Source organism: Chionomys nivalis, chromosome 19, assembly GCF_950005125.1.
Source record: "Chionomys nivalis chromosome 19, mChiNiv1.1, whole genome shotgun sequence".
Lineage (NCBI taxonomy): Eukaryota > Metazoa > Chordata > Mammalia > Rodentia > Cricetidae > Chionomys > Chionomys nivalis.
Genome location: NC_080104.1, coordinates 56,924,796 through 56,949,188, shown reverse-complemented (window position 1 = coordinate 56,949,188; position 24,393 = coordinate 56,924,796). Strand labels below are relative to the sequence as shown.

The following is a 24,393-nucleotide window of genomic DNA, read 5'->3' as shown; positions in this document are numbered from 1 at the left end:
CGAAAAGCGCGGTTCAACTCTGAGCCCCGCCTCTCGGTCCCTTGGGTCCTCCGGGGATCTGCAGAACCTTTCTAGGTTTTACGGTTGAGATGTTTGTGGTCTCCAGAGGCGTGTACACTCGAGTCTTTTCTGTTTTCCGTCAACACTGGAGCGATGAGCTCTGTCCTCTTAAGCGGATGCTCACTGCCTAGGGCCAGGGTTTCAGTATCTCAACCAACCTCTGCTCAGGTCTGTTCCTTGCCGGTGACCCACATTCATTCTGTCCTGTCCTCAGGTGCCTCCTCTAGTGCCTCTGGCTTCCTCTCAAACGCCCAACCTGCCATGCCGCACACACAGGCCCACTCATTCACAAGGACTCTCCTTGGCTTCTCCTCCTGGGAGGGGATGTCCCTCCTGGGAGGGGATGTCCCTCCAGTGCGGTAGTCCACCCTGCAAGACCCCACTCCCATGCTCAGGCTCAGACCTTCCTACTCCTCCACTAAGCCAGACTTTCTGCAATAGTGTCTGGCCTCCTAACATCCCACAGCTTCCTCTGTTCAGAAACCCAAATGCACACAGGCTCCCTTGTATGTCCCCAAGCTCCCCTCCCTGCACTAACAACACCGCAAACAAATCAAACTACCCAATCCTGGTTCCTCCTTCTGGCTTCAGCCTGGGTCAGCCTAACTGACTCCCTTGGATACTTGCTTCCCCACACTGGGAAACACACCAGTACACCTTTCTTCAAAGACTGGCTAAGGGGCTGTCTTCCTAATCAACTTCAGGATAAAGATATTCTGGAGGAAGGAAAGGGGACTGGAGCCTGGGGAAAGGACCCCAACACTGTCTCCCATCCATTGCAATGGCGAGCGTGTGATAAAATGTGAACCTTAACTTGAAGGCAGTATGCAGCATGCTGATCGACACACATACACACTGGGTGCCCGTCTCTACAGACCCAGCCTACACACCCCCACTGCAACCGCCCTGTGTGTGCGACACTTAGAATCTGCTATGCACGCCTAGCGTGAACCGTCCTTGTCGTTGTGATGGTTAGTTCTAGTGGTCAAGCTGATACACTCAGGAAGAAGGACTCTCAGTTGAGGAATTGCGGGGTATTTTCTCACTTGCTAATTGGCCGAGCAGGGTCCAGCCCACTGTGGGTGGTGCCATCTCTAGACAGGTGGGCCTGGCCTGTGTAGGAAGGTAACTGAGCAGGCAGAAGGGAGGGGCCGAGTAAGTGGTGTTCCTCCTGGCTCTCAGCTTTCTTTCCTGCTCAGACTTTCCATAATCGATGATCAATTATGGTCTGCAACCTGTAAGCCAAATAAGTCACCACTGCCCCTGAGTCGCTCTGAGCCATGCTGTTTGACCCCAGCAAATACAGCAGCCACCATGCTGTGTGGGGTTTTATAGCCTAGCCTCTGTACCCTTTGACTGGCATCTTTGTGAGTTTGACGCATTACATCCCACAGCACTGGGGTTTAAATATCTCCTGCAGAATGCAGGTGTGGTTGATATATGCTGGTGACTTTTCCATCACTGTGACAAAATATCCAAGCCTAGCACATGTGATGGTGGTTTTAGCCCATGGGTAACTGGCTCTGCCACTTTGAGGCCTCCGTAAGCATTCTCTGTTGGTGGAGTTTTTCTGTCCTGCCAGCCAGTTCCCAAATAACTGCACAGATACTTAATATTAATTATAAGTTCTGGTCGATAGTTGAGGCTTGTTTTTAGCTAGCTCTTAGAACATATCAACCCATTTCTAGTAATCTATGTGATGCCAAAGGCTCGTTCACCTCATGTACACACTTCCCATCCTGCTCACCCTGTGTCTCATGGCATCGCTGACTCAACCCTTCTTCTTCCCAGCATTCTCTCTGCCTTGAAAATCCTGCCTAGCCGTCCTCCAATCAACTTTTTACTAACAATGAGAGCAGCTCATCTTCACAGTGTGCAGAAGGATTTTCCCACAGCAATTACCACAACCCTGGTCATAAGGTCTGCCTCTGGGTGTGGATATTTGTTTGGATTAAGAGCAAAAATGTAGAGTATCTACAGAGAAATAGGAAATGAATTAATTCATGTTTTTATCCTGAACTATGGAAAGAGAAATTCTCAGTTTCTCTGCATCTGTCCGGTGATCGTGTTACCATGTACAGAAAAGATAAGGGAATCTGAGCATGTAGATCAGCCCTGGGTCCATGTTACTAGAACTGAAAGGTGAGGCTTTGTCCGGAGAGCGTCCCAGCTCTGACGCCAGGACTCCGGAGCACAGCCTGTCTTCACCCAGCAGAGAATATGCTGAAGAAATTCGAACCCTCAGGCCCTCTCCCTCACATCTGCATATCATGTCACGGAGGGAACGAGCTGCAGAGGAAAACAGTCATGACACAGGAGCCCCCTTTTAGGGCACGCCCCCGTGATCTGACGGCCTCCAGCTAGGCCCATCATTTTAAAGGTTCTACCACCCCATACCAAAGCTGCAGGCTGGAGACCAAGCTTCAGCATATGAGCCCTTATCAACAGCATCCAGGTTGTTACACAGGAAGTTCCTGAAGCACAGGACATATCATTTATCCCTTGCCCTTGCATCTTTCTGTAAATACATAGCAAGGAGACCATCCTGGGAAGGCCTCTGCATCCCTGATGGGATAGAAACAGGGTAGGAGTTGAGTCTTGAATTTCACTTCAGAATATATACTTTTATGAGAAACTTAAACCACCACAACTAGGGCAAGCAAAAGCTATTTATTTCGAGTCTGCTGAGGCAAAGGAGCCAGTGGCCATCGCCTGCATGTCAGGGAGAACAAGGGCAGACAGAGTAGGATGGCCAGAGAAGAAATGGCTTGACCTTAGGCTCCTGGAGCACGTGCTTAGATACTGGCCACAGTGCATATTTCGCCTTCTTGGTTGGTCCTAGTTTAAAATGGGGATAAACATTAGGAGAGTTGCCTGCTATTAATCAAGTCTTGACCATTTTGGTTGTTACACCTGTTATTGTTTGACATCCTGGGTTTTTGGAGAGAGAGCAGGTGACATCCTCCAAGCCTGGCTTAGAGACAGCAGTTGATTCGTCAATGGCGGACGTTGTTGGTTTTGTTTGTGTTTGAGACAGGAGGACCCAGCTGACCCAAAGCTTGCTCTGTAGTTATCCTCGAACTCCCCACCTTTCTGCTTCCATCCTCCAAGCTCTGATTGCTGTCTTGTACCCCCATGCCTGGCTTGGTGTTCTGTTTGGATACATGGTCTGGCCATTGCCCATTTCTGTATCCAGCCTCTTGCGTGGTTCTGCAAATTAGAATTCGTATTAACTCAAAATATTTTATAGTGCTCTTTGTTGCTTTGGGGATGTAGTACTTTAAGCAATGATAACACAATCATCCTATTAATCTAAGTTCACCTAGAAGTTTGATCTAAATGGGGAGAAAGAAGATTGTGAAGTAAGCCTCATTTGATGGAAACATTAATTCCTGAAGCTACGTTAGACTCTGGGCTCCCATTGCTGGTTTTCCTTTGAAGCACCCTTAGAAAACCCCCCCCACCGCCCTCCAGCCTCAGTTTCCCGCTTTGTAAACCAGAGCTAATAAGCTTTTGGGGGTGAGAGATGATGCCTGACTAGTGTGTTATTGTTATAACAGCCAGGTGATGTAAGCAAGGAGGACATACAAGAATTCTCATAGTGCCACTGCCCCTCTTGCTCTGTGCTGCCGGGCTGCATGACCACCCGTGTGGACAATCACGCATAGCCTTCCGGAGCACACACTGCAGACCTTTCCATCGACCAGGGTCTCCTCCAGAAGGCTGAACTCAGCCGAACCCGCAGGCACAGGCACTGGATGAATAGACAAGCCACAAGCAATTAACATACAAGGCCCTAAAAGTATAGTTTCTTAGTTCCAAAGATGAGAAGATTATCGACACATGTTAGCAGCCTCTCCAGGGAGGAAAGAGCTGGGCGTGGGGACACCGGGGTGAGCCCCACTGCATCTGTATTTGTTGGCAATTTCCACATCTGTTTCAACTGAGTATGTCTTATTTCGGTAGTGAAAAGCGTTTTAAATGTCAGAAACCTGGAATGGCAACATAGTCAAGGATGTGAAAGCAAACATTAGCTTTTGGGACCAGACAAGTGTCAGAAACTCAGGTTTCCTGTCGGTGCTAACGAGGACAGGAGCAAACATGTGCATGAGCGCCCCGCTCATGCACTGTCTTAGAAGCCCTGGCTGCTGCTTCATCATTGTAAAGATAAGTACGAAGTCAACGAGAGCCGGGATCACTGTCGAAGACGGAGCAGCCACTGGGCTCAGACTGAGCTATCTGCTTCAAGAGCGGCTTCCGCTAAACCCCTGATCTCTGACTAAAGGCGGCTAGGATTCGTTTCGACTGACCTTCATCTGTCTCCCAAGCAGGCACCCACTGCCTCCGAGAATCTCCCATTGAAGCTCTTGAGAGTGACTTAAGCAAACCACGAGTTAACAGTCTTAAGCCATGGCTGCTCTGTCAAGTCCTGCGCAGCAGGTACCAGCAGTGTGGCAGGGCCCTAAAGCGTGCTGTTTTATTTTACCTGTAGAAATAAGTTGTCTTCTCAAAGTTTTCAGGCAGCTTACAGAAATTTTACCTAACTGCATGGATAGCAATTATCCACATAATTGATAGAAATGATAGGGACGAAGGTACCCAGCCCCCCTGGAAATCTGAGACTCTTGATCCTCAGGCCCCTGGAGAAAATTTCCAACATGCACCAGCAGGGGGCGCCCGTTGTGCCATGTGAAAGGCTTCCCATCAAGTTCCAATTGGCCCTTGCTGTGTCATTATCCCCAGCCAGAAGTACTGTTAAGTGCAGCCCCCCAGGTATATGCCCAGATGGCCAGTCATGTGATGAGAGAGGAGGGGCTCCCACTGCTCCACTTCCCCAGTTGAAATCTCTTTGACTCTTTACCTGCCTCCCTTTTCACTGGAAAAGAAAAGAAAAAAAGGAAAGGAAAGAGAAACATCCCCACTGGCCAAGCTCGTGTGTGTGTGTGTGTGTGTGTGTGTGTGTGTGTGTGTGTGTGTGTATACGTACATGCACGCGCGCACGTGAGAGTACCTTGTCTTTCTGAATGAGACTGCCAAGGAAACTGGCCATGAAGTCACCTACCAGGGCTCTACCTCTGTCTCTCCCACAGCCTTTCAGGCCCACCTCCCAGCAGGAAGCTCTGTCTGCCTGTCGGTTGTCATGGTAACTGACCAAGACTTGAACTACCCCTTCTGGGCTCTCCTGTGGAGAAAAGGCCTTAAGAACCCAGGAGGTCAGAAAAAAGTAACTGCTTAAACAAAAAGCAGGTTTTCAGCAAAATCAATTCCGATTCAGCTTTAAGGTTGGACGTTGTGTTTTTGTAAACTCAGCAATGTGCGTAGCTATATGCCTTATTGGCTAAACATGCAGTGACAGAAAATCCTATTGTAAAAAGTGGTTTTTTATGGCACCACACATTTGCCTGTGGCAGGAATTCAATCCAGGGTTGGGTCTCCCTGCGGTCTGTTTAGGAAATGGTAAAATGAGGACGGTGGTGTCACTGCCCTGAGACTGCCACAAGGCCTAAAAGAGACACTCATAATGAGCTCAGCACTGTGATGGGCACAAGCCAACCTGGCATAGATGCCACCTGTTATTAATGATGTTCATTGTTATTGGCTGCTTTCAGTACTTTTCTGCTGTTTTGATAAAAAAAAAAATACTCCAGCCGAGGCAACTTAGAGAAGGAGGAGCTTGTTTGGCTACCAGTTCCAGAGGCTAAGAGCCCATCATGACAGGGAAGCCTGGTGACCAGTGGCAGGCGTGGTGGCGGAGCAGGAAGCTGAGAGATCACCTTTCAACCACTAACACAAGGCAGAGAAAGGAAAACAGCAGTGCCCCGCGGCTTTTCATCTCAAAGCTGCTTTTGGTGACCACCTACACTTCCCCAGACTAAAACGCTAACTTCCACCGCCCAAGAGTATGGGGGACATTTCTCATTCAAAACACCACACTGATTTTCTCTGGGTTTTGTTTTAGTCCTCACCCGCGCTAAGTTAGCGCCCTGCCACAGGGCTGCACCCAGTGCAACTGTTGTCTCCCAACAGAGGCCTGAGGACCTTTGGTTCGCCAAGAGGTCGCTGGAGAACTTTCAATGCCCTCATTGTTTTGGTTAGGTTTCTTTTATGCCGAAGATCATCGGACCAGGATGCTGTGACAGTCAGCGGTTAGACTGTCATTCCTGCCCATGGGCACTGGCACCGAGATTCACAAGGGTGGGAGGTCGAAGTTCCTAGAAAGCATGGACATGTACATTTTAGCTGTTTGGAGTTCGACTTCTTAAGATTAGAAACAATGTTAAGTATATGGAAACAATGGAGCCATAACCAACTCTCACCCCGCCCTCTTTCTCTCTCTCTCCCCTCCTGACACATATGGTTTAATGACTTTAAGGCACAGCTGTACTCAGGAAGTGAGATTGTACGGTAATGCCAAAACCAGCGGGACAAGTACTCGGCAGCAGTCAGCCAGGGTAGAGACAGGAGACGTCAGGAACCCTTGACTTCCACACCAGGCAACAGCTTGGCCACATGCCACATGGCAGGTGCCTGGCATTTAGGAACTAATCAGCTCACATTTGTCAAGTAGAATTTTAGATTTTTAAGACAAAACTAAACCTAATGCAGCCCTTTTGAAAAGAGAGAGAGCGGAGCAAATCAAGGTTTCATCTTCTCTTTTCCCAGCTTGCGATCTTATTTTCTCTTATCAGGCTCATTGCTCGGTTACTTAACTGCAGCAGAGTGTAGGTTGCCTCCTAGGCCAGAGATAAGAGGGAATGAGAAAGAAACTACAGACCCACGTGGCAATCTCTGCAGTGATTCACACCCTGAAAATGCTACCAAATGCCATGCTTTATGACTGTGTGTTAGTCCTTCACTTTTAAATGAGCGTACCACTTACTAACTGGATAGTGGTTCTGCTTTTGATGTAGGTGGGAGGGGGCACAGGGAGAGAGAGAGAGAGAGAGAGAGAGAGAGAGAGAGAGAGAGAGAGAGAGAGAGAGAGAGAGAGAGAGAGCGCAGCCTTCCACTGAGCCACAACCCCAGCCCCGGTTCTGATACCACATATAAATAACCTTCCTGCGACCCATGGTGGTCGTGCAAAGTTATGTGTACATATGGCTGACTCTACCAGAGCCTAAGAATAGACTGGGTTCCCTGACAGAGGGCCAGAGAAGGAAGCAACAAACGAAGAGGCTGGTTTACTATTTGCCCAGAATAGCTCCCCTCCCCAGACCTCAGGAAGGTTGTGAGGATCGGAGAGATAACGAGGATCTAAATGACCCAAAGTTTCTACAGAAACTTAAAGGGGTTCTATAGAAATGAAGCATTTAAGTCCTTAAGTGCTTAAGTTATGTGCTATTTGATATAGAGAAAGGAATAGATGTTCGCTGGTCACAGGCCAGGGAGAATTCGAGTTGGTCTTGACTAGGAAGCTTCTTCCCTGCTAGCAACATACTGAATACAGGTTGCTGGGGTAAGGGGTTGGACTGCCATCAATAGTCTTACGGCTGTGAACTCTGTGAACTGCAGTAATGACCAATGCAGCAAGATATGCCCACGGGTGCAATAGTGACCCGATAGTGGATTTCTGATTGGGTTGAGGCCCACGCTACCACTCCACAGGAGGAAAGGAGTGTGTGGTACTTTAAATCTGACCAAGAATCCATGGGTAGAGAGCTCCCAGGCCCCAGGGGTGAACTATTACTATTATTCTGCTAAATGGAAATTTAACTTACACCGTGGGAGGGAAGAAAATGTTCACGTATGACAATAATCCAACAATGCAATGAACGCAAGGATGTTCACATATGACAATGATCCAACAACGCAATGAATGCAGAGATGTTCACGTATGCCAATGATCCAGCAACACAGTGAACGCAAAGATGTTCACATATGCCGATGATCCAGCAACGCAGTGAATGCAAAGATGTTCATGTATGCCAATGATCCAGCAACGCAGTGAATGCAAAGATGTTCACGTATGCCAATGATCCAGCAACGCAGAATGTAGTAGGCACTTGTGAACACCCTGTCCCAGTAGATAAGCTAATGTGTGAGTTCATGGAGTATGTGAATACATGAATCTTATCTTCATCTCAAGAATCCAATCAGCGGGGCGGTGGTGGCGCATGCCTTTAATCCTAGCACTCAGGAGGCAGAGGCAGGCGGATCTCTGTGAGTTTGAGGCCAGCCTGGTCTACAAGAGCTAGTTCCAGGACAGGCACCAAAGCTACAGAGAAACCCTGTCTCAAAACACCAAAAAAAAAAAAAAAAAAAAAACCAATCTTAGCCAGGCGGTGATGGCACAGGCCTTTAATCGCAGCACTCGGGAGGCAGAAGCAGGCAGATCTCCGTGAGTTCGAAGCCAGCCTGGTCTATAAGAGCTAGTTCCAGGACAGGTTCCAAAGCTACAGAGAAACCCTGTCTCGAAAAACAAACAAACAAAGAATCCAATCTTAGAGAACTGAGCCTCAAGGGCCAGAGGTAGGGAATCTTTACGGCTTGTTACTGCTCTGTGAGGAAACATCTGTCCCAAGCCATTGGACAGAAGGAGGAGTTTCTGGCTGTGGTTTAGCAAAGGAGGAATCTCTCAAGGAAGGAAAGCATGGCAGTGGGAGCATGAGGGGCTGGGGTCATGTGTCTGCAGTGACGTGCTCAGCCGGCCTTTCCCTCCTTTCTTCTGTCTGGGACCCCAGACCACCCGCATTCCCCACATTCAGGCCGGGTCCTCTCTCCTCATCTAATTCTGTCTGGAAACACCCACACAGCCCAGAGGCGTGTCTCCTAGATGATTTCAAACCCAGTCAAGCCGATGAAGATGAACTATCACGGGATCTAAATACCGTCACTACCCTGGCCCCTAGGATGGCAAAGCCCATCCCCCCTCCCGTCACAGGGCGTGACTCACTGCTCTCTGGCTTCCTAGGGGTCGTGTTCCTTCTTTGCTGGTCTAAAAGGTAAGAAAGCATCTCATGGTGATTGTAATTTGTATCTTAGTTACTTTTCTGTTGCCATGACAAAAAATAATTTTTAAAAAAATGGCCAAGCATGTAATGGGGGGGGGGAATCACGGTTCCAGAGGATTAGAGTCTATGATCATCATGGCAAGGAGCATGGAGCAGTAGCCAAAACTTTTTTTTTTTTTTTCGAGACAGGGTTTCTCTGTGACTTTTGGTTCCTGTCCTGGAACTAGCTCTTGTAGACCAGGCTGGCCTCGAACTCACAGAGATCCGCCTGCCTCTGTCTCCCTAGTGCTGGGATTAAAGGCGTGCACCACCACCACCGTCCGGCCAGTAGCCAAAACTTTACATCTGATCCTTAGGCAGAAGGTGAAGAGAGCTAACTGAGAATGGTAAGGGTTAAAAAATGTTCCCAGTGTGTCATACTCAGTAATGGCTGATGTGGGCACAGCAGTGATGTTGAGTGTGTGTTGGGGGTGAATGTGGATGCTGGTCTGGCTCAATGTGGATATGCCCCAATAGAACATGGCTTTGTGGGGTTTGGATTTACTGGTTTTGTTGTTGTTGCTGTTGTTGTCAGTGGTGGTGGTGGTGTTATTGTTGTTTTGGTTTGCTTTTTTGGTTTTTTTGAGGCAAGGTTCCACATTGTACCCACGCTGACCTCAAACCCAAGGCAGTTTTCCTGCCTCAGATCTCCTGATTGCTGGTATTAGATGTGACTCCCCTGAACAGACGTTCATTCATTCGTCCCGGAAGGCTGGCTAAGAAATGATGCACTGTAACTGTGCAAAAGAACCAAACCTTATTGAACAGCCCTTACTGAAGGTGGTGGTGGGAGGTTCAACCCCCGTTTCCTGGAAATGCCAACAAAATAAGCTGATGAAAGAGACTATGGAGTTCCCCTCCCCCACACCGTCTCCGCCAGTCACGTGTGTCCTCTTCACACGTACCTGTTTCCCAGCCATGAGCATGGCCATAAGCATTCAACGCTGATCCACCATTCTCATGGAAACCTTGCCGTGTTCAGTTTCTAAAGTGTGCCAAGCACAAAGCTAGGCTAGGATTCACAGATGGATAGAAGAAGCAGGAAACTGTCTTCCAACGCCCCCCTTCATCCATCCGCACTACAGTCACAGGAAGTTTGGAGTCAAGGTTTGAGTTGGAAACCCAGATCCCAAATCCTGTGCCTCCTCTGCTGGGGCCACCACACACTGGAGTCATAGAGCAGTGTCCAGAAAGGATGATCTTGGGTGACGGTAAAATGATTGCATTTGTCACGGACTTAGACAAGGCTGTTCTTGGAGACGGTTTCAGTTTTAAAAGGCTTAAAAAAGGAAGGCTATTGGTTGCAGAAGTTGAAGCAATAGGCAACGTGGGAAGGAACAGTTGCGCAAACGAGCGAGCCCAGGGCCCAAACCTTCCCATGACCACCACAGTGAATGCTGAGGATGATGTGTGGGCCGGTGAAGCTGGGGATAGCCACCCGCTAAGGAGGAGGGTCGGTTCAGCAGGTGGAACATAAGGCTTCCTCTGAAATCTCCTTTTCCCGTACTCCTCTTAGGCTGGAAGCCCTGGTGGGACCACTTGGGTCTGAGACAGAGGATATGAGTCACTGCACTGTCCTACCAAGGCATTAGCAAACTGTGTGCAGTAAAAGGACTCACTCCGCATAAATCATCACACAGAGCCCCAGGGAGAACTTTCAAAGCATAACCTCTTGATTTGAGCCACACGGTTTACCAAACTACAGTTGAAGGCTATTGATCCTTTCGGGGACATCTTGTAAAAACTGCCCAATTTGCTTGTCACATTTATCTGCACACACTCTGTGGCAGGAATGACTCCATAGGGGTCAGTTTTCTGCTCCCACGTGTCTGGTCTCGTTCTAACGGTAGGATTTAAAATGCAGGGAGCTGCAGCAGATGGATACAGCAACAGGCTGGCCCCGGAGGAGAGCTCAGCTGCAGAGGAGACTGCACCAAGAGTTGTGACATTTCAGGCCCCCAAAGCTGATTCCAGACTTCATATAAGCCCCATTCCATTTAGGAGCCAGAGTCCCCTGAACCCCCTCTCTCTGTGGCCACCTCCCATAACCTACAGATAGGAGAAAAATATTAAAGATATTCTGCTGGAAGATATTGTCAAGGGATCTTAGAAACAAGAACACTTGTCCAATCTCTCTTCTACAGACCACTGAACAAAATGACCGTTTTTGTTTGCCGGGTGTGGGGGGGGGCTTTTTGTGACAGGGTTTCTCCATGTAGTCTTGGCTCTCCTGGAACTTGCTCCATAGACTAGGCTGTCCTCGAACTCTTAGAGATCTGCCTGGCACTGCCTCACAGTGATGGGACAAAGCCACTCTTTTAAATGCATAGTTGAAGCCAAGAGTGGTGCAGATGCCTTTAATCCCCAAATCTCTGTGAGTTCGAGGCTACAAAGAGAGTTCCAGGACAGCCAGTGCTGGTACACAGAAGAAACCCTATCTCAGGAAAATAGATAAAGATAGATAGATAGATAGATAGATAGATAGATAGATAGATAGATAGGCAGGCAGGCAGGCAGATAGGATAGATAGACGATAGATAGAAATAGGATAGATAGAGATAGATAGATATGATAGATAAATTAGATAGATAGATAGATAGATAGATAGATAGATAGATAGATAGATAGATAGATGATAGATAGGTGCATGACTGAATAGCAACTACGTAAAGACCTTTGAGGAGCCCTTCTCTCTAAACTACATCCCTAATAGTATTAGTGCCTACAGTGCAATCACTAAAATGCCACTGCCTAGGGCAAACACAAACTTCTTAATTTCCTTCCTTCTCTCTGTCTTCTCATTACTGTTTGCTTTTAATTAGATTTAAAAAGGACAGCTGGGTGTAGCTCAGTGGTAGAGCATGTACCTTCCATGTGCAAGGCTCTGAGCTTTAGGGGGAGGAGGGAGCAGGGGGAGGCAGTCACAGTGGGGTACACCTGCAATCGCTGCACTCAGGAGGCTAAGGGAAGAGGACCGTGGATCACAAATCAGTCTTACTTCATGGTGGAGACATGCAATCCTTTATCATAGTCTTCAGCATAAAACCTGCATCCTTGTGGCCCCAATCACAAATTTCCATTTCAAAATACAGATTTATTTTGAAGTTTTATACACACATTCCTCCTCACTACTTTTGACTGTTTCTTATAATCATATAAAAAACCAATATAAAATATATATTATGAAACATTAACTTACTCTTCTAAGACTGACATTTTCAGCAAGTATTCTACACAGGTCACCAGACTCCCTCTGGTTGACTCCAATATCTGTGCAAAGATTGTCATTTTTTGTTGACCAAAGTTTCTGTCCCACCTGGTCTAGCAGCCATTCGTCCCAAAGAAATACACAGAAATCTACTACATTAATTATAAACTGGTTGACCTATTAGTTCAGGCTTCTTATTAACTAATTCTTACATCTTAAATTGGCCCATTATTCTTGTCTATGTTAGCCACATGGGTTGGTGGCTTTGTCAGTGAGGTGTTCTCATCTTGCTTCCTCTACATCTGAATGACAACTGCAGACTGAGCTTTCCTCTTCCCAAAATTCTCCTGTTCTCATTGTCCCCCCTCTATTTCCTGCCTGGTTGTCCCACCTATACTTCCTGCCTGGCTACTAGCCAATCAGCGTTTTATTAAAATGCAAGTGACACATTTTTACAAAGTACAAGACCATTGTCCCACAGCAATTTTTTTTTGTAAGAAAAACAAACATCTATGGTAGGCACTCCTGGGTCTTAGAGATGCTTTCTGAAATAAGACTCCCTCCTGCACCTCCTAGAGGCGGATGTAGACTGGTGTCACTAGGATGTGGGCATTTTATACATTTCATTTGAAACAACAATCCCCAAAGTCCGAGCTCATTCAAGAGCCCCAGACTCAGGAAAGACAAATCCCAACACTCAGGTGTGAAAAGTCACAGTTCTTGGGAACTGAAAAACTTCCCGGAAGCTTTGGCGTGAGACTCTTTAACTGTGCCAAGGCCGCAGGGCCTTATCTCTACCTCCTCAGGAGCTCTTGCTCCTGAGGGTGGCCTGCCCTCTAAAGACTGTCAACAAATTGTGGAGCTCAGATTTTGTTTTGGGGGGAAGTTTGATGCAGCTACAAAGATGGAACACGGGCAGAAGAGCAAGGGACTCTTGTACAATGTGATGATAGAAGCCTTGAGGAGACGACCGGAGACAATGTAGGAACCCACCTGAGTTGTTACGGTGCTCACAAAGAATGAGAGTTAGGGAGAGAAGAGGAGGCATCTAGCCCGAGGGCGAGGCCAGCCAGAGTTCCTGGGTCACTTCCCATGTGAAGTGTGGGACAGCAAGGTGCAGCTGGCTCAAACAGCAAGGCAACTTTGACCCAAGGGTACAAAACACTTTCCAAAAGCCCATAGCAAGAGAATGGCTTGGCCCTATTCAACTCAGCAAACTAAGGGGCCCAGCCAGCCTGAAGAGGGCGCTGCAGGGTGCTGGGTTGGGGACCAGGCTCTGTCCAGACATGGTTTTACCCGAATACCTGGCTGTTGCTGAGAAGTTGGTTTCCTGCCTGATTTTGCGGTTCCAGGCAGGTCCTATTCTGAGAAAGAGGGCTGAGCAGGAGGGTTGGTCTTGGATGCCAGGCCTGGTTGTCAGTGAGAGGTATGAGGCAGGTGTTCTTTGGAAATAAACAGGCCCTCTCTGACTTCCAGGGTCAATTCTTGGGGGGAGGTGAGAGGTTTGGAAAATAATTATCCGGGACTGAAAAGGAAGCTATGTGCTCAGACACCTCCCCATGACCCGGATGCTGCCTTTCTGGGCCTAACCTTGCAAGCTGTTTGTCACAGTGGCACAGGTGCGGTACCAGCATGTTCCATTTGCAGCACGCCAGTGTTTTTGATTCTGACACTTGACCATCTTCAATCCAAGGCTCCGAGGGAGCAGATCTTTAGCCCAGAACTTGTCCATTTTGCTGGCATTATTAAGGTCCGCCTTGGGGACAAAAGCCTGGTAGTGCTGAAGGTCCCTAGGAGCCGGCAGTTGGCTGCTGGGCATCATGCCAGTAAGGGCTAAGCGCCCTGCGGAACCTAGGAGGGCATGAGAGGCAGGTGTGGGGATCCAGGGACAACTAGAGGATGCCCCAGCCGAGCATCCCCGGGCCGTCGAGGTCCCTGGGCGCGCGCGGGGCTGGGGTCAGGGGGCGCGCGGGAGAGGGAGGAGCTGCTTCGGGCCGGCGCCCCGTAGGGTTGAGAAAGTGAAAGGGCAGCCGCTCCAGGAAGTCGAGAGCAGGAAGCGCTCAGCGCAGGCAGCCGAGCGCAGGTAGGCGCGGGGGCGACAGGGACCCTCCCCAGCGGCGCGCACCTGCCAGCGGCCGCGCACCTGCCAGCGGGCCCGCTCCCCGCGCCCTGCGCCCTGCGTCCCCGCTTCGGCCTCTCCGCCGTTTGTCCCCGTATGCTATGACTGGAGAACCCGGGACCAGCCAAGTGCTTTTCCTAGAGGGAAGTCTTTGAAGTAAAGGATCCTAGAGTGGCCTTGGGCGACAGAGCCGGGCGATCCAGGGTGACGCCGAGTTCCCGGGGAAGAGGAAGCAGAAGGCTCCCCAAGGCCCGGGGCTGGGATCGCCTAGCTGTGTTGCCGGGTCCCCTCCCAGTCCCGGGCCGCGGTGACAGCTGTGGGGAGCCGGCTGCTGGAGACCCGGCGCTTTGTCTGCAGCCGTGCGTTGGGGACGTGGGCGTGCCCGTAGCCTTCACCACCCTGCCAGGAGGCTGTACGACCGACCGGGGAGGAGCCGGTTCGCAAAGCCCTTGGGAAAGCTCGCAGCCAGCACCCTGGGTTCTCTGGTTGTTTGTTTGCTAAAGAACTGCTTCCTGGAGCTCGGGCTCAGTGACCAACGCAGTGACAGCTAACCTTCTAGCCGTAATAAAAGCTTTAAATCACCGGAAAGTCTCCCAGGCGCATGCACCAATCTTCCAGCACTCCGGGTCCACCCTGGGATCTTGGTGACCTTACAGGTAAAGATTTACATCTGATCTGAAGACCCTTCCTTACCTCTGTCTAGGTTTGCATTCCTAAACTGCCTTTTCCTGGTCTTCAGAGCTTTCTGCACCTGGGCTCCCGGTTGCCTGCTTGACCGGCTGCCGGCCCCGGAACTTAAATTGCGTGAAGTTGGGCGAGTTGGTAAATAGATTGGCTTAGCACATTGATTTCTTTCTTCATACCTGGTTAGAGGATACCTGGAAATTCCCTCTCTTGGGGGATCCGGTTTGCACCCTGTGGTCTCGAGAGTAGATTTACAGGTCCAGTTTCCTGGACAACACATGGGTTGCGTTGGTGTTGTGAATGGGCTAAGAGCAGTGGTGGACAGAATTCTGACTCCTACTGGTATTTATGCCCAGAACAAGTGAAAATAACTCTTTCTGTTTATCTCCCGTGGGAAATGGAGCCTTTAAAGGCTTAGAAAGTGCTTAATTGGAGAGGCTATAATTTGTCTTGGTTTAAAACAAAAACTCTTGAAACTTGGATGGAGTTGTCTGGTTCTCAGGTTTGTCCTTAAATGCCCTCATTTTGACACGTTGCCTAAGGGTGCTATGATTTTGTCCCCATTTTGGAGAAAACCCTGAGGCATTACTCTTTCTTTTGCTAACTTCTAGCCACTTCTGAGTCTCCTTGAAGGGTGGGCAGACCGCGTTCAAGGTGGCTCTGAGCCCTGGGGCTGGAAGGACAGTTCATAGGTGTGCCTGTTCTTCTACCCTTGGCCAGGCTCTGTCAAAAGGGCTAGCCTGCACAGCTTCTGTGCCTGGTAGGGGTGCTGTGTCACTTGCAGTAGTTCCTAATTCTTGTCCCTTCCCTGTCTGATAACACTGCCTTCTTATCCTTTTCTTTAATGGGCTGAAGTTCACTGGGTGCTTCTAAGAGGTGACTTTTAAAAACTACTTTTCTGTGTTTAGGTTACACACCAGAGCCAGTCAGCCAAGCCAGGTGCTCCCCCTCTGGGTGCACCCCCTCTGTGAGGGAATGGGCAGGAGGAAGTGTACTTATGCCTGAGAAGGTGCCCCCAGGCAAATGGAAGGCCTGGGATTAAACTCCTAGCTGGGCTAGCCTGTCTCTCCTCTTAGAGCAATGCTTCTCAAGCTTCCTAACTCTGAGACCCTTTAATACAGTTCCTCATGTTGTGGTGACTCCCATGAAGTTACTTTGTTGCTACTTCCTAACTGTCATTTTGCTACTGTTATTGCAATGTAAACATCTGATATGTGAGGGTTGCCACCCACAGGCTGAGGACCACTGTCTTAGAGTGAAAGCTAAGCCTCCAGCTCCAGGAGGGTGTGTCAGTAGCCATCCTGACCAGGGATTTTGAGGGAACAGATTTTGGGGATGTTGTCCAGGCTAGCAAAAAAAAAAAAAGAGCTTTGTTAAGCTGAGTTCTCAGCACCCCAAATGTGGAATCACCATCTGTCAATCCCAAGGTGCACTTCCTGTGAGCACAGATAGCACATGTATACACACACACACACACACACGTACATACATCAGGGGAAGCCGGGAGTTTTCTTCCTCTTTAGACCTTCTGGAACTTTGCTGTTGGACCAGGTTTTGCTGGATGACACACATAGATTTGGCTGGTAGCAAAGGGTAAATTTTCAGTATTTTGATGGAGGAAAAAATTAGACCCTGATTATCCATCTTCAAGCCTTGCACAGTTGAAACCAAATCCTTTAACCCGAAACTACCATCACAGTTAATTCACGGGTGCACTCGAAGCCTAGACAGGATCAAGCCCAAAAAGAACTCCTTTTGAGCAAACCTTTTTTTGAAAGATAATCATTTACATATGGAGATGTGAGGCAAAGTCCTACAACTTTTGATCTAATCTAGAGGCAGGATCTTGCTACTATGCTCTAGCTGGCCTGGTACTCACTAGGTAACCCCGACTGGACTCCAACTCAAAATGGTCCTCCTGCCTCAGTCTCTTGAGCGATGGGATTACAGGTATAAGCCACCAGGCTGGCTCCAGCTGAGCACTTTGCTCCTGTTCTGTGCTAGGATATAGGACAGAGAAACCCTGCCCTCCCAGAAGCCCGCAGAACCACTCACATTGGTATTAATGGACTGTCTGCTGTGTACCAGGCCCTGTGCCAAGGCCTTCCTGAGATCACGGCTTTGTATAACAATGTTGATGCCATTAGGTCATCACCCTTATTTTTGAGCTGGAAAAGTTAAGGGAACAGACTGGCTTACTTCACTGTAGGTCTGTGTAGGGTCAGGAATGAGTGACACTTGCTAAGGCCCCGTGGGACCCTGAGAAAGGTGGAGCTCTCCTGGCTGGGGTAGAAAGGGCCTCTACACCTCCATGAGGGTTGTGGCGCTGGTTTCTGGGCTAAACTGTCTTTAAGGTTGTTGGTTGTCTGCGGAGAACTGTGGGGTTTGGGATCCAAAGCCTCTGTCCTGCGACTCCACTACTGAGCTACACCTCCAGGATATTTGTTGAGGCTGATAAGTAGATTCCACTTTGGAAAAATACAATGCCTTGGGGAAAATATGCCCTGAGGGTGGTGTGGGGAATCAAGCTAGGAGAGCCCCCTACAGCACTCTAGGCCCCTTATCAGTTCTCTGGCTTTGTGCTGTCCTACTTAGCATTGCCCTTCCTCTGCCCAGCCTTCAGAGAAAGCTCATTTTCCCAAGCTAATGCCTGAGCATGGGAGAGAGATCCACAGTGGCTGCAGGGAAGTTCATCCCCAGTGTTAGGTGTGGCAGGCTCAGTTGTGGAACCATAGCCTAAGCAACTGACGATTGACCCCTTCTGCAGTTTTTTGCCCAAGCCCATAATCCTCTCTGGCTGAGGCTCACAGGAGTCCTAGTGAGCTGTAATGGAGCGAACTAGTCCAGTGCCCGCCTCCACCCCATGCTCTGATAATTGTGCGTGTGACTAAACAATAGACGTATACTTTGGGGCAGACTGGCCAGACTCATGTCTGGAAGCCCTGAAGGCAGCGTTGAGTGCCCACTTCCCTTCAGGAATCATTAGAACATCCCGTGAGCTCCATTTGAGCGTTCCGTCCCAGGGCATCCATGGTGGGAGCTTCCTCTGATATCAGAAGTGTAACTTTAATCAGCTGTCGGTGGCCTCTCCCCATCTGTGGAATGACTTCTCCCTGCCAGTGAGTGTCTCAGAGGTATGAGCATCAGGACCACAGCTTTTTTTTTTAATCTATCTATCTATCTATCTATTTGGTTTTTCGAGACAGGGTTTCTCTGTGTAGCTTTGGTGCCTGTTCTGGAACTAGCTCTTATAGACCAGGCTGACCTTGAACTCACAGAGATCTGCCTGCTTCTGCCTCCAGAGTGCTAGGATTAAAGGCATGCACCACCACCCAGGACCTCAGATTCTTAATAATGTCTTTCTCCCGTAGAGCTCGGCCGACTCGAATGGAAGGAAGAGGGGACATGACTCAGTAGAACATGTTTGCTGTTGCTCTCCAGGCTGTGTGAACTGCAAGGCTGTCAAAAAGAAAAGAACCTTAACCTGTTTCCTGAAGCATCTGATTTCGGGACTGGCGCTCCAAGGTCAGGGGCGACGTAAATGGCTCGACTCCCCGTGGGCATCCGTTTCATCATCTCCTTCTCCCGGGATCAGTGGTAAGCTCCGACGTGGTGATGTGTGGGACAGAGCGGCAGGGTGCACTGGGTGGCTTTTTCACCCATGTTTCAGCATGGAGCATGGGTGTCAGACTTTCTCATAGCTTTGGCATGGTGGTCCTCAAGAGTCCTGTGCTTTGGTGATGACATCACAGACAGTATTTGGACTCCTAATCTGTCAGGAAGGAAAAACTCATCTTTTCTCTTTTTATTTATTTATTTATTTATTTGAGACAAGGTTTCTCTGTAGCTTTGGAGCATGTCCTGGAACTAGCTCTTGTAGACCAGGCTGGCCTCAAACTCACAGAGATCCATCCTCCTGCCTCTGCCTCCTGAGGGCTGGGATTAAAGGTGTGCCCCACCACCACCCGGCTCTTTTTATTTTTGTGGTGTGTTACAATATAAAATAGTTTCCCACTAGCCCAGAATGGAGTATAACACGGGTTTATTTATTAGAGGGAAAACTCATAGAAAGAGTAGAGACCCACAGTCCTCTGCATGTGCGGGAGAACCGGAGCTGAATCCAGCAGCCAAGGGGGTCCCGCTCATCCCTACGTCTCAATTTATAGTACACAGGACTATGCCCAAAGTGGGCTAGCATACCAAAGGCCATTGGCTGAAGGACTTCCCACAGCGCTGGTGCTGATATCAAACCCAGGGCCTTGTGCATGCTAAAGAAGCACACTGGCACTGAGCTGAGACCTCAGCCCTGCTCCTCCCCTTTTACGTTGAATGCAAGTTAAGTGGACAAGACAAGTGAGCAAGAAAAAGGGTTTCCTCGCATGGTCATGGAGGTTCAGAGAGACATGTGTGTCCCACGGTATATTTAGAATCTGGGGCTTATTGTCATCTCTGATAGGAGACGTGGGAATGGGCACTTAGCAGGAAAACAAAGGGCTTTTTGAAAAGAAGAAAGGAAAAGAAATTAAAGAAAAGAAAGTCCTTCAGAGCACAGGCAACAGGAGCCCGCAAAGCCTGTCCCCAGTGGAGGAGCCACCCTGCCTTTCTGGTTGCGTCTGTGGAGACAGTTTGTGCCACTGCGGTTTTCTGTGGTCTTTCTCAGGAAGCTCAGCTCTCTCTCTGCTCAGCATGGTGGTCGTCTACACAGTCTCTTTCTGGTCCACTCACCCACTCAACGGTCTGCTGGGCTCTTCCAGAAGCTCTCAGGGCGCATTTGGGAACCTCTGCAGCTGGCTTCCCTCCACAGCTCTCCCTTGAGGTCAGCTAGGGATCCAGTCACAACCCTTCAACACTCGTACTGGGAGACGGTTTAGCTTGTCTTGTAGACCTATGGTGTGCACTTGTGTCTACAGATTGCTATTGTTTACTGTTTTTCTTGTCTGTTCCTCCTACTTTTACATAGATGAGTGTGGTGGGCATTGTATTGTTTTTATTTTTTAGATATTTCTATGTCGATTTTGCCTTTTGCTGGGCATGTAGCCCAGTGGTGGAGTGCTGGTCAGCATGAGGTCCTGGGTTTAAGCCTTTAATCAGTGGTCATGTTAAAATACCATGTCCAGTGTCCAGCAAGATCTTTGATGGTTCCTGTTCCATCTAGAATCTACATGTTGCATTTTGCCATCTTGCGGGGTTTGCTTCCTTCAGTCTGAAACTGTCCCATGGCCTATCTGTCTTTTATGACCTTGAATCATGGAAAGGTTCAAACACCTGTTTTATGGGTTGTCTCTTATTTTGGATATGCAGGTATTCTTGACCAGAAGTCGGATGGCGCCTTCTGGCAGGTGGGGCTGGGGAAGAAAGGGGCTGAAGATGCTGTAGCGGGAGGAGGAGGGACTAGACGTATGGAGGTTGTGGTGATATTTTGTTTGTGATCTAACAAATAAAGCTTGCTTGAAGATCAGAGTACAGAGCTACTAGTTAGCCACAGAGGCCAGACAGTGGTGGCAGACACCTTTAATCCCAGCACTCAGGAGGCAGAGGCAGACCTGAGTTCATGAGATTGAACCAGTTTAAAAGAGAAATAGAGCCAGGCAGTGATGGCTCACACCTTTAATCCCAGCACTAGGGAGGTGGAGACAGGAAGGGATATGGCTGGGCAGAGAGAGGAATATAAGGCCGGAGGAGACGGGAGCTCAAGGCATTCAGCCTGAGGATTTGTGGACACAGGATCTTGCCCCCTTCAACCCGAGGATTCAGTAAAGGTAAAAGATGTCTCTAGTGGCTGGCTCCTTTACTTCCCTGATCTTTCAGTACTTACCCCGAGATCTGACTCAGGTTCTTATAATTAAGACCAATTTGAATTCACACTGCAGGAGGTGGAATGAGAAGGGATCCCAGAGGCCCAGAGCAGGGATGCACACCTAGCTCTTGGTCTCCTTCTGTGTGTGGCTGGTCTGCATACCCGGCTCGGGGTCTTCTGTGTGTGCCACTTCCCACTGACAGGAACCAGGGCCTCAGAGACCCACTCATGCCTCGGCTGGCAGGAACAGCAGAAGTTGGGCGGGAATGCCATGCGATGCCAGGAATCAAAGCCATGAGTGAAACAGGAAGGAACTGCTGCTTGCTGACAAGATCTAGAACAACTTGAGATTTAAAATAGTTGACCTAGGAGCAGATGGTGGCCCCCTGACTGAGAAAAGTACCCTGATGCATCTTCACAGATGTCCCAACCTGTGAGAGCCACTGGACAGGACCGTGCTTCCTTCCTCAGGGTTGGCCTCCGGGATCAGGGGCCTGGTAGCTGGGACCATCTCCATCATCTCATGCATGCTCCTACCAGATTCTTAGTCCCTACTTAGTGTGGAAATCGGTCCTGTTGCCAAGGCAGGTGGAGTCTTCAAATGACCAGTATCAATCACAATGACATCTGTCTCCTGTTCCAGGTGCTGACAAAGTCATGGCCTTCCTTCTGTATCTGGTTGCGTGGTTTCTGAGGTCAGAAAGGGTTAGGATCCGTTTCTAAACCAGCCACACCGATGACTAATTCTCAAAAAAGCACTTGTTGAGTCCCTATGTGGCTGAGGCAAGTGCCAGCCAACCTAGACCAGACGATACCGCGGGCCGCTGCTTCTCAGAGGATCGTGACACTCAAGGACACTGTATTAATTACTTGTCTCATCTCTATGACCCGCAAAAAAGCAGCTTAAGGGTGGAAGGGCTTCTTGTGATATCTGAAGGTACAGTCCCTCGGTATAGCGAGGGAAGCTGCTGTGGGCTACTGTGACAGAAACACGAGGCTGCTTTCCTCTCATCTCCGTGGTACAGGAAGTAGGGCCACTCCCCAGACATCTATTTCTAAGACCCCTCCCCAAAAGGTTTAACCACCTTCCAAAGCAGCACCACCAGCTAGTAACCAAATGTTCAACACAGGAGCTGTCTGTACATAGGACTGACAGTCAAGGATAGCAATGGATACAGCCCAACACAAAATCATAAATTGTCTTAAACCATGAAGGTTTTTTTTTTTGTCTGTTTTGTGGTGGGTGGTGGTGTGTATGTGTGAATTTGGTTATTGTAACTTTACTGCATGGTTCTCAAGTTAAATAGATGTTATATTCCAATGTCAAATAGTTGGGCATGTCTGAACCATAGCAGATACCCCTGAGCAGAGTCTGGGAGTGCATCCGGACCCTAAGCTGGCACTGATAGAATGTGCGTTTTTTGTTAGAAACTCAGGGTTAACCCAGGCTCGATTCTTGTATAGACATGTACTATTTGTCGTAACCGCATAAGCGGAGCGGGCACTGGAGAGAAAACACTGGGTCTGTCGGCTTCTCTTTTACTCGGTCTCCCCAGGTCCACCTGTAGCATCACATAAAACCAAAGTTGTGCTCCTCTCCAGAAACAAAACACTATGAACCCAGTTCTCAAAACACAGAAGTGAGCGAGTCCCTCGCAGTTCGAAAAGCTGAGGATCCAAACTTTTTTTTTTTTTTTTTTTTTTTGGTTTTTCGAGATAGGGTTTCTCTGTGGCTTTGGAGCCTGTCCTGGAACTAGCTCTGTAGACCAGGCTGGTCTCGAACTCACAGAGATCCGCCTGCCTCTGCCTCCCGAGTGCTGGGATTAAAGGCGTGTGCCACCATCGCCCGGCAAGGATTCAAATTTTAAAGTGCAGCAGGGTCATGGCCGTCTGATAGTTCCAGGGATGTCTTCCTTTCATCCTTCAGATCTTTGTGCTACTGATTGCCAACCAGCTAGCTACATCATACTGCTCTCTCTCTCTCTCTCTCTCTCTCTCTCTCTCTCTCTCTCTGTCTCTCTCTGTCTCTCTTGCCATATGCCCTCCTCTTTGTCTCTGTGTACTTTTTCCAAAAGTACACATAGAGAGGTCTCTCTATGTAGCCCAGGCTGGCCTCAAACTCACAGAGATCCACCTGTCCCTGTCTCCTAAGTTCTGGGATTAAAGGCATGCACCCCCATTTCCAGCATCTTCTTTTCTTAAGTGGACACTAGTCCTTGGGTCAGAGCCATCCGAACCTGACAGGACCTCTTACTAACTCATGACATCATCAGGACATTATTTCTGGATGAACTGATGCTCAGAAGCCCTGCTCCTGTCCATGCAAAATGATTCAGCTTTGTGAATGGTGACGTGGATAACAATAAGCCATGGGTGGCGGTGGTGGCGCACACCTTTAATCCCAGCACTCAGGAGGCAGAGGCAGGTGGATCTCTGTGAGTTCGAGACCAGCCTGGTCTACAAGAGCGAGTTCCAGGACAGGCTCCAAAGCTACAGAGAAACCCTGTCTCGAAAAACCAAAACAAACAAACAAAGGATGACAATAAAGGACCAGGCAGAACAAGGGCTCCAGAAGAATCCTGAGGGACCCCAGTCTCAAAGACCAGGATTGCTCTTCCGTGAAAGCATGGGACCCACTTCTCCCAGAGACCAAGCGGGGACAGAAGACCACTAGCTGAGAGCAGCTACTACTTGTTGACACTCCTGGAAGTCCGCACACTGCCTTCCCCACCGCAGGTCCTAAGGAAGAAGGGTGACTTTGGAAATTGAGGAAGTAGGCTGGGCAGCAAGGCCCGTGTAGATAAAGACTTCCTTTTCTGCCTTCGGGAAATCCTGCCAGTTCTTCTAGATTGACCTTTCACTCCAACCCTCAGGAGGAGGCTTGTGAGCCCTGCCTCCAGGAGGCTCTGTCTCTGTGAAGAGTCCGTTTATGGCTTCACCAGCTGGAGCGTGGGCTGTCCCGAAGAGCTCCTTTGCCTGCACGCTTTGTACCACCTTCCCCAGCCACCTGAAAGGGGTCCTGGTGGAAGGTGGGGCCTGTCCTCACCTTGACTGAAACCCAGTGAGGACTGAGGAATGTAGTCTGTCAGGGCCCGGCCCTCCTCATCCCTTATCATCACAATAGGAGAGTTTCAATTCCGGCAAGGGGTTGACAGAAAGCCTGAGGCCACTGAGTCACCCTTCCCTCTACTCCTGTAGAGCCTTAGTGGGGCAGCCTTAAGCAGTGGTCACTGGAAGGTGTCCAGGCTCCTGAGTCCAAATGAGAGCCTCTGAAGGGAAACCCATGCCCAGGCTGCCCTGCCTTGTGTCTGGGGAGGAGCTAGAGCCTGGCTGGGAGCTGGAAAAGGCGCTGCGGAGGTCAGTGGGTGGCTCACAACCAGCCTCAGGCTCAGCGCACGGGCCAAGTTAGCAGCTTTGGCCAAAGAACGAAGAGAACTTGTTCTGCCTCAGGGAGGCTTTCGCAGATAGAGACACAGCTTGCCCCTTGCTGGGGCAGCTCCAGCTCTGCTTCCTGAGTGCTGCCATGAACTCTGCA

The 24,393-nt window shown here is 49.2% G+C and overlaps 1 protein-coding gene across 2 annotated transcripts in view; it reads left to right on the top strand.

Annotated features, from left to right (window-relative positions):
• The window catches only part of Slc37a1 (solute carrier family 37 member 1), a 63,173-nt gene that overhangs the window by 543 nt on the left and 38,237 nt on the right, over positions 1-24,393 (top strand). The window contains exons 1-2 of one of the 2 annotated variants that reach the window (XM_057751729.1): positions 13,958-15,033; positions 18,433-18,658. In XM_057751729.1, coding sequence (XP_057607712.1) covers positions 18,603-18,658 — 56 coding nt within the window. In that variant the 5' untranslated portion in view covers positions 13,958-15,033; positions 18,433-18,602. Of the gene's footprint in view, positions 1-13,957; positions 15,034-18,432; positions 18,659-24,393 lie in introns of those variants that run through there. The other variant, XM_057751730.1, reaches the window with a different exon arrangement.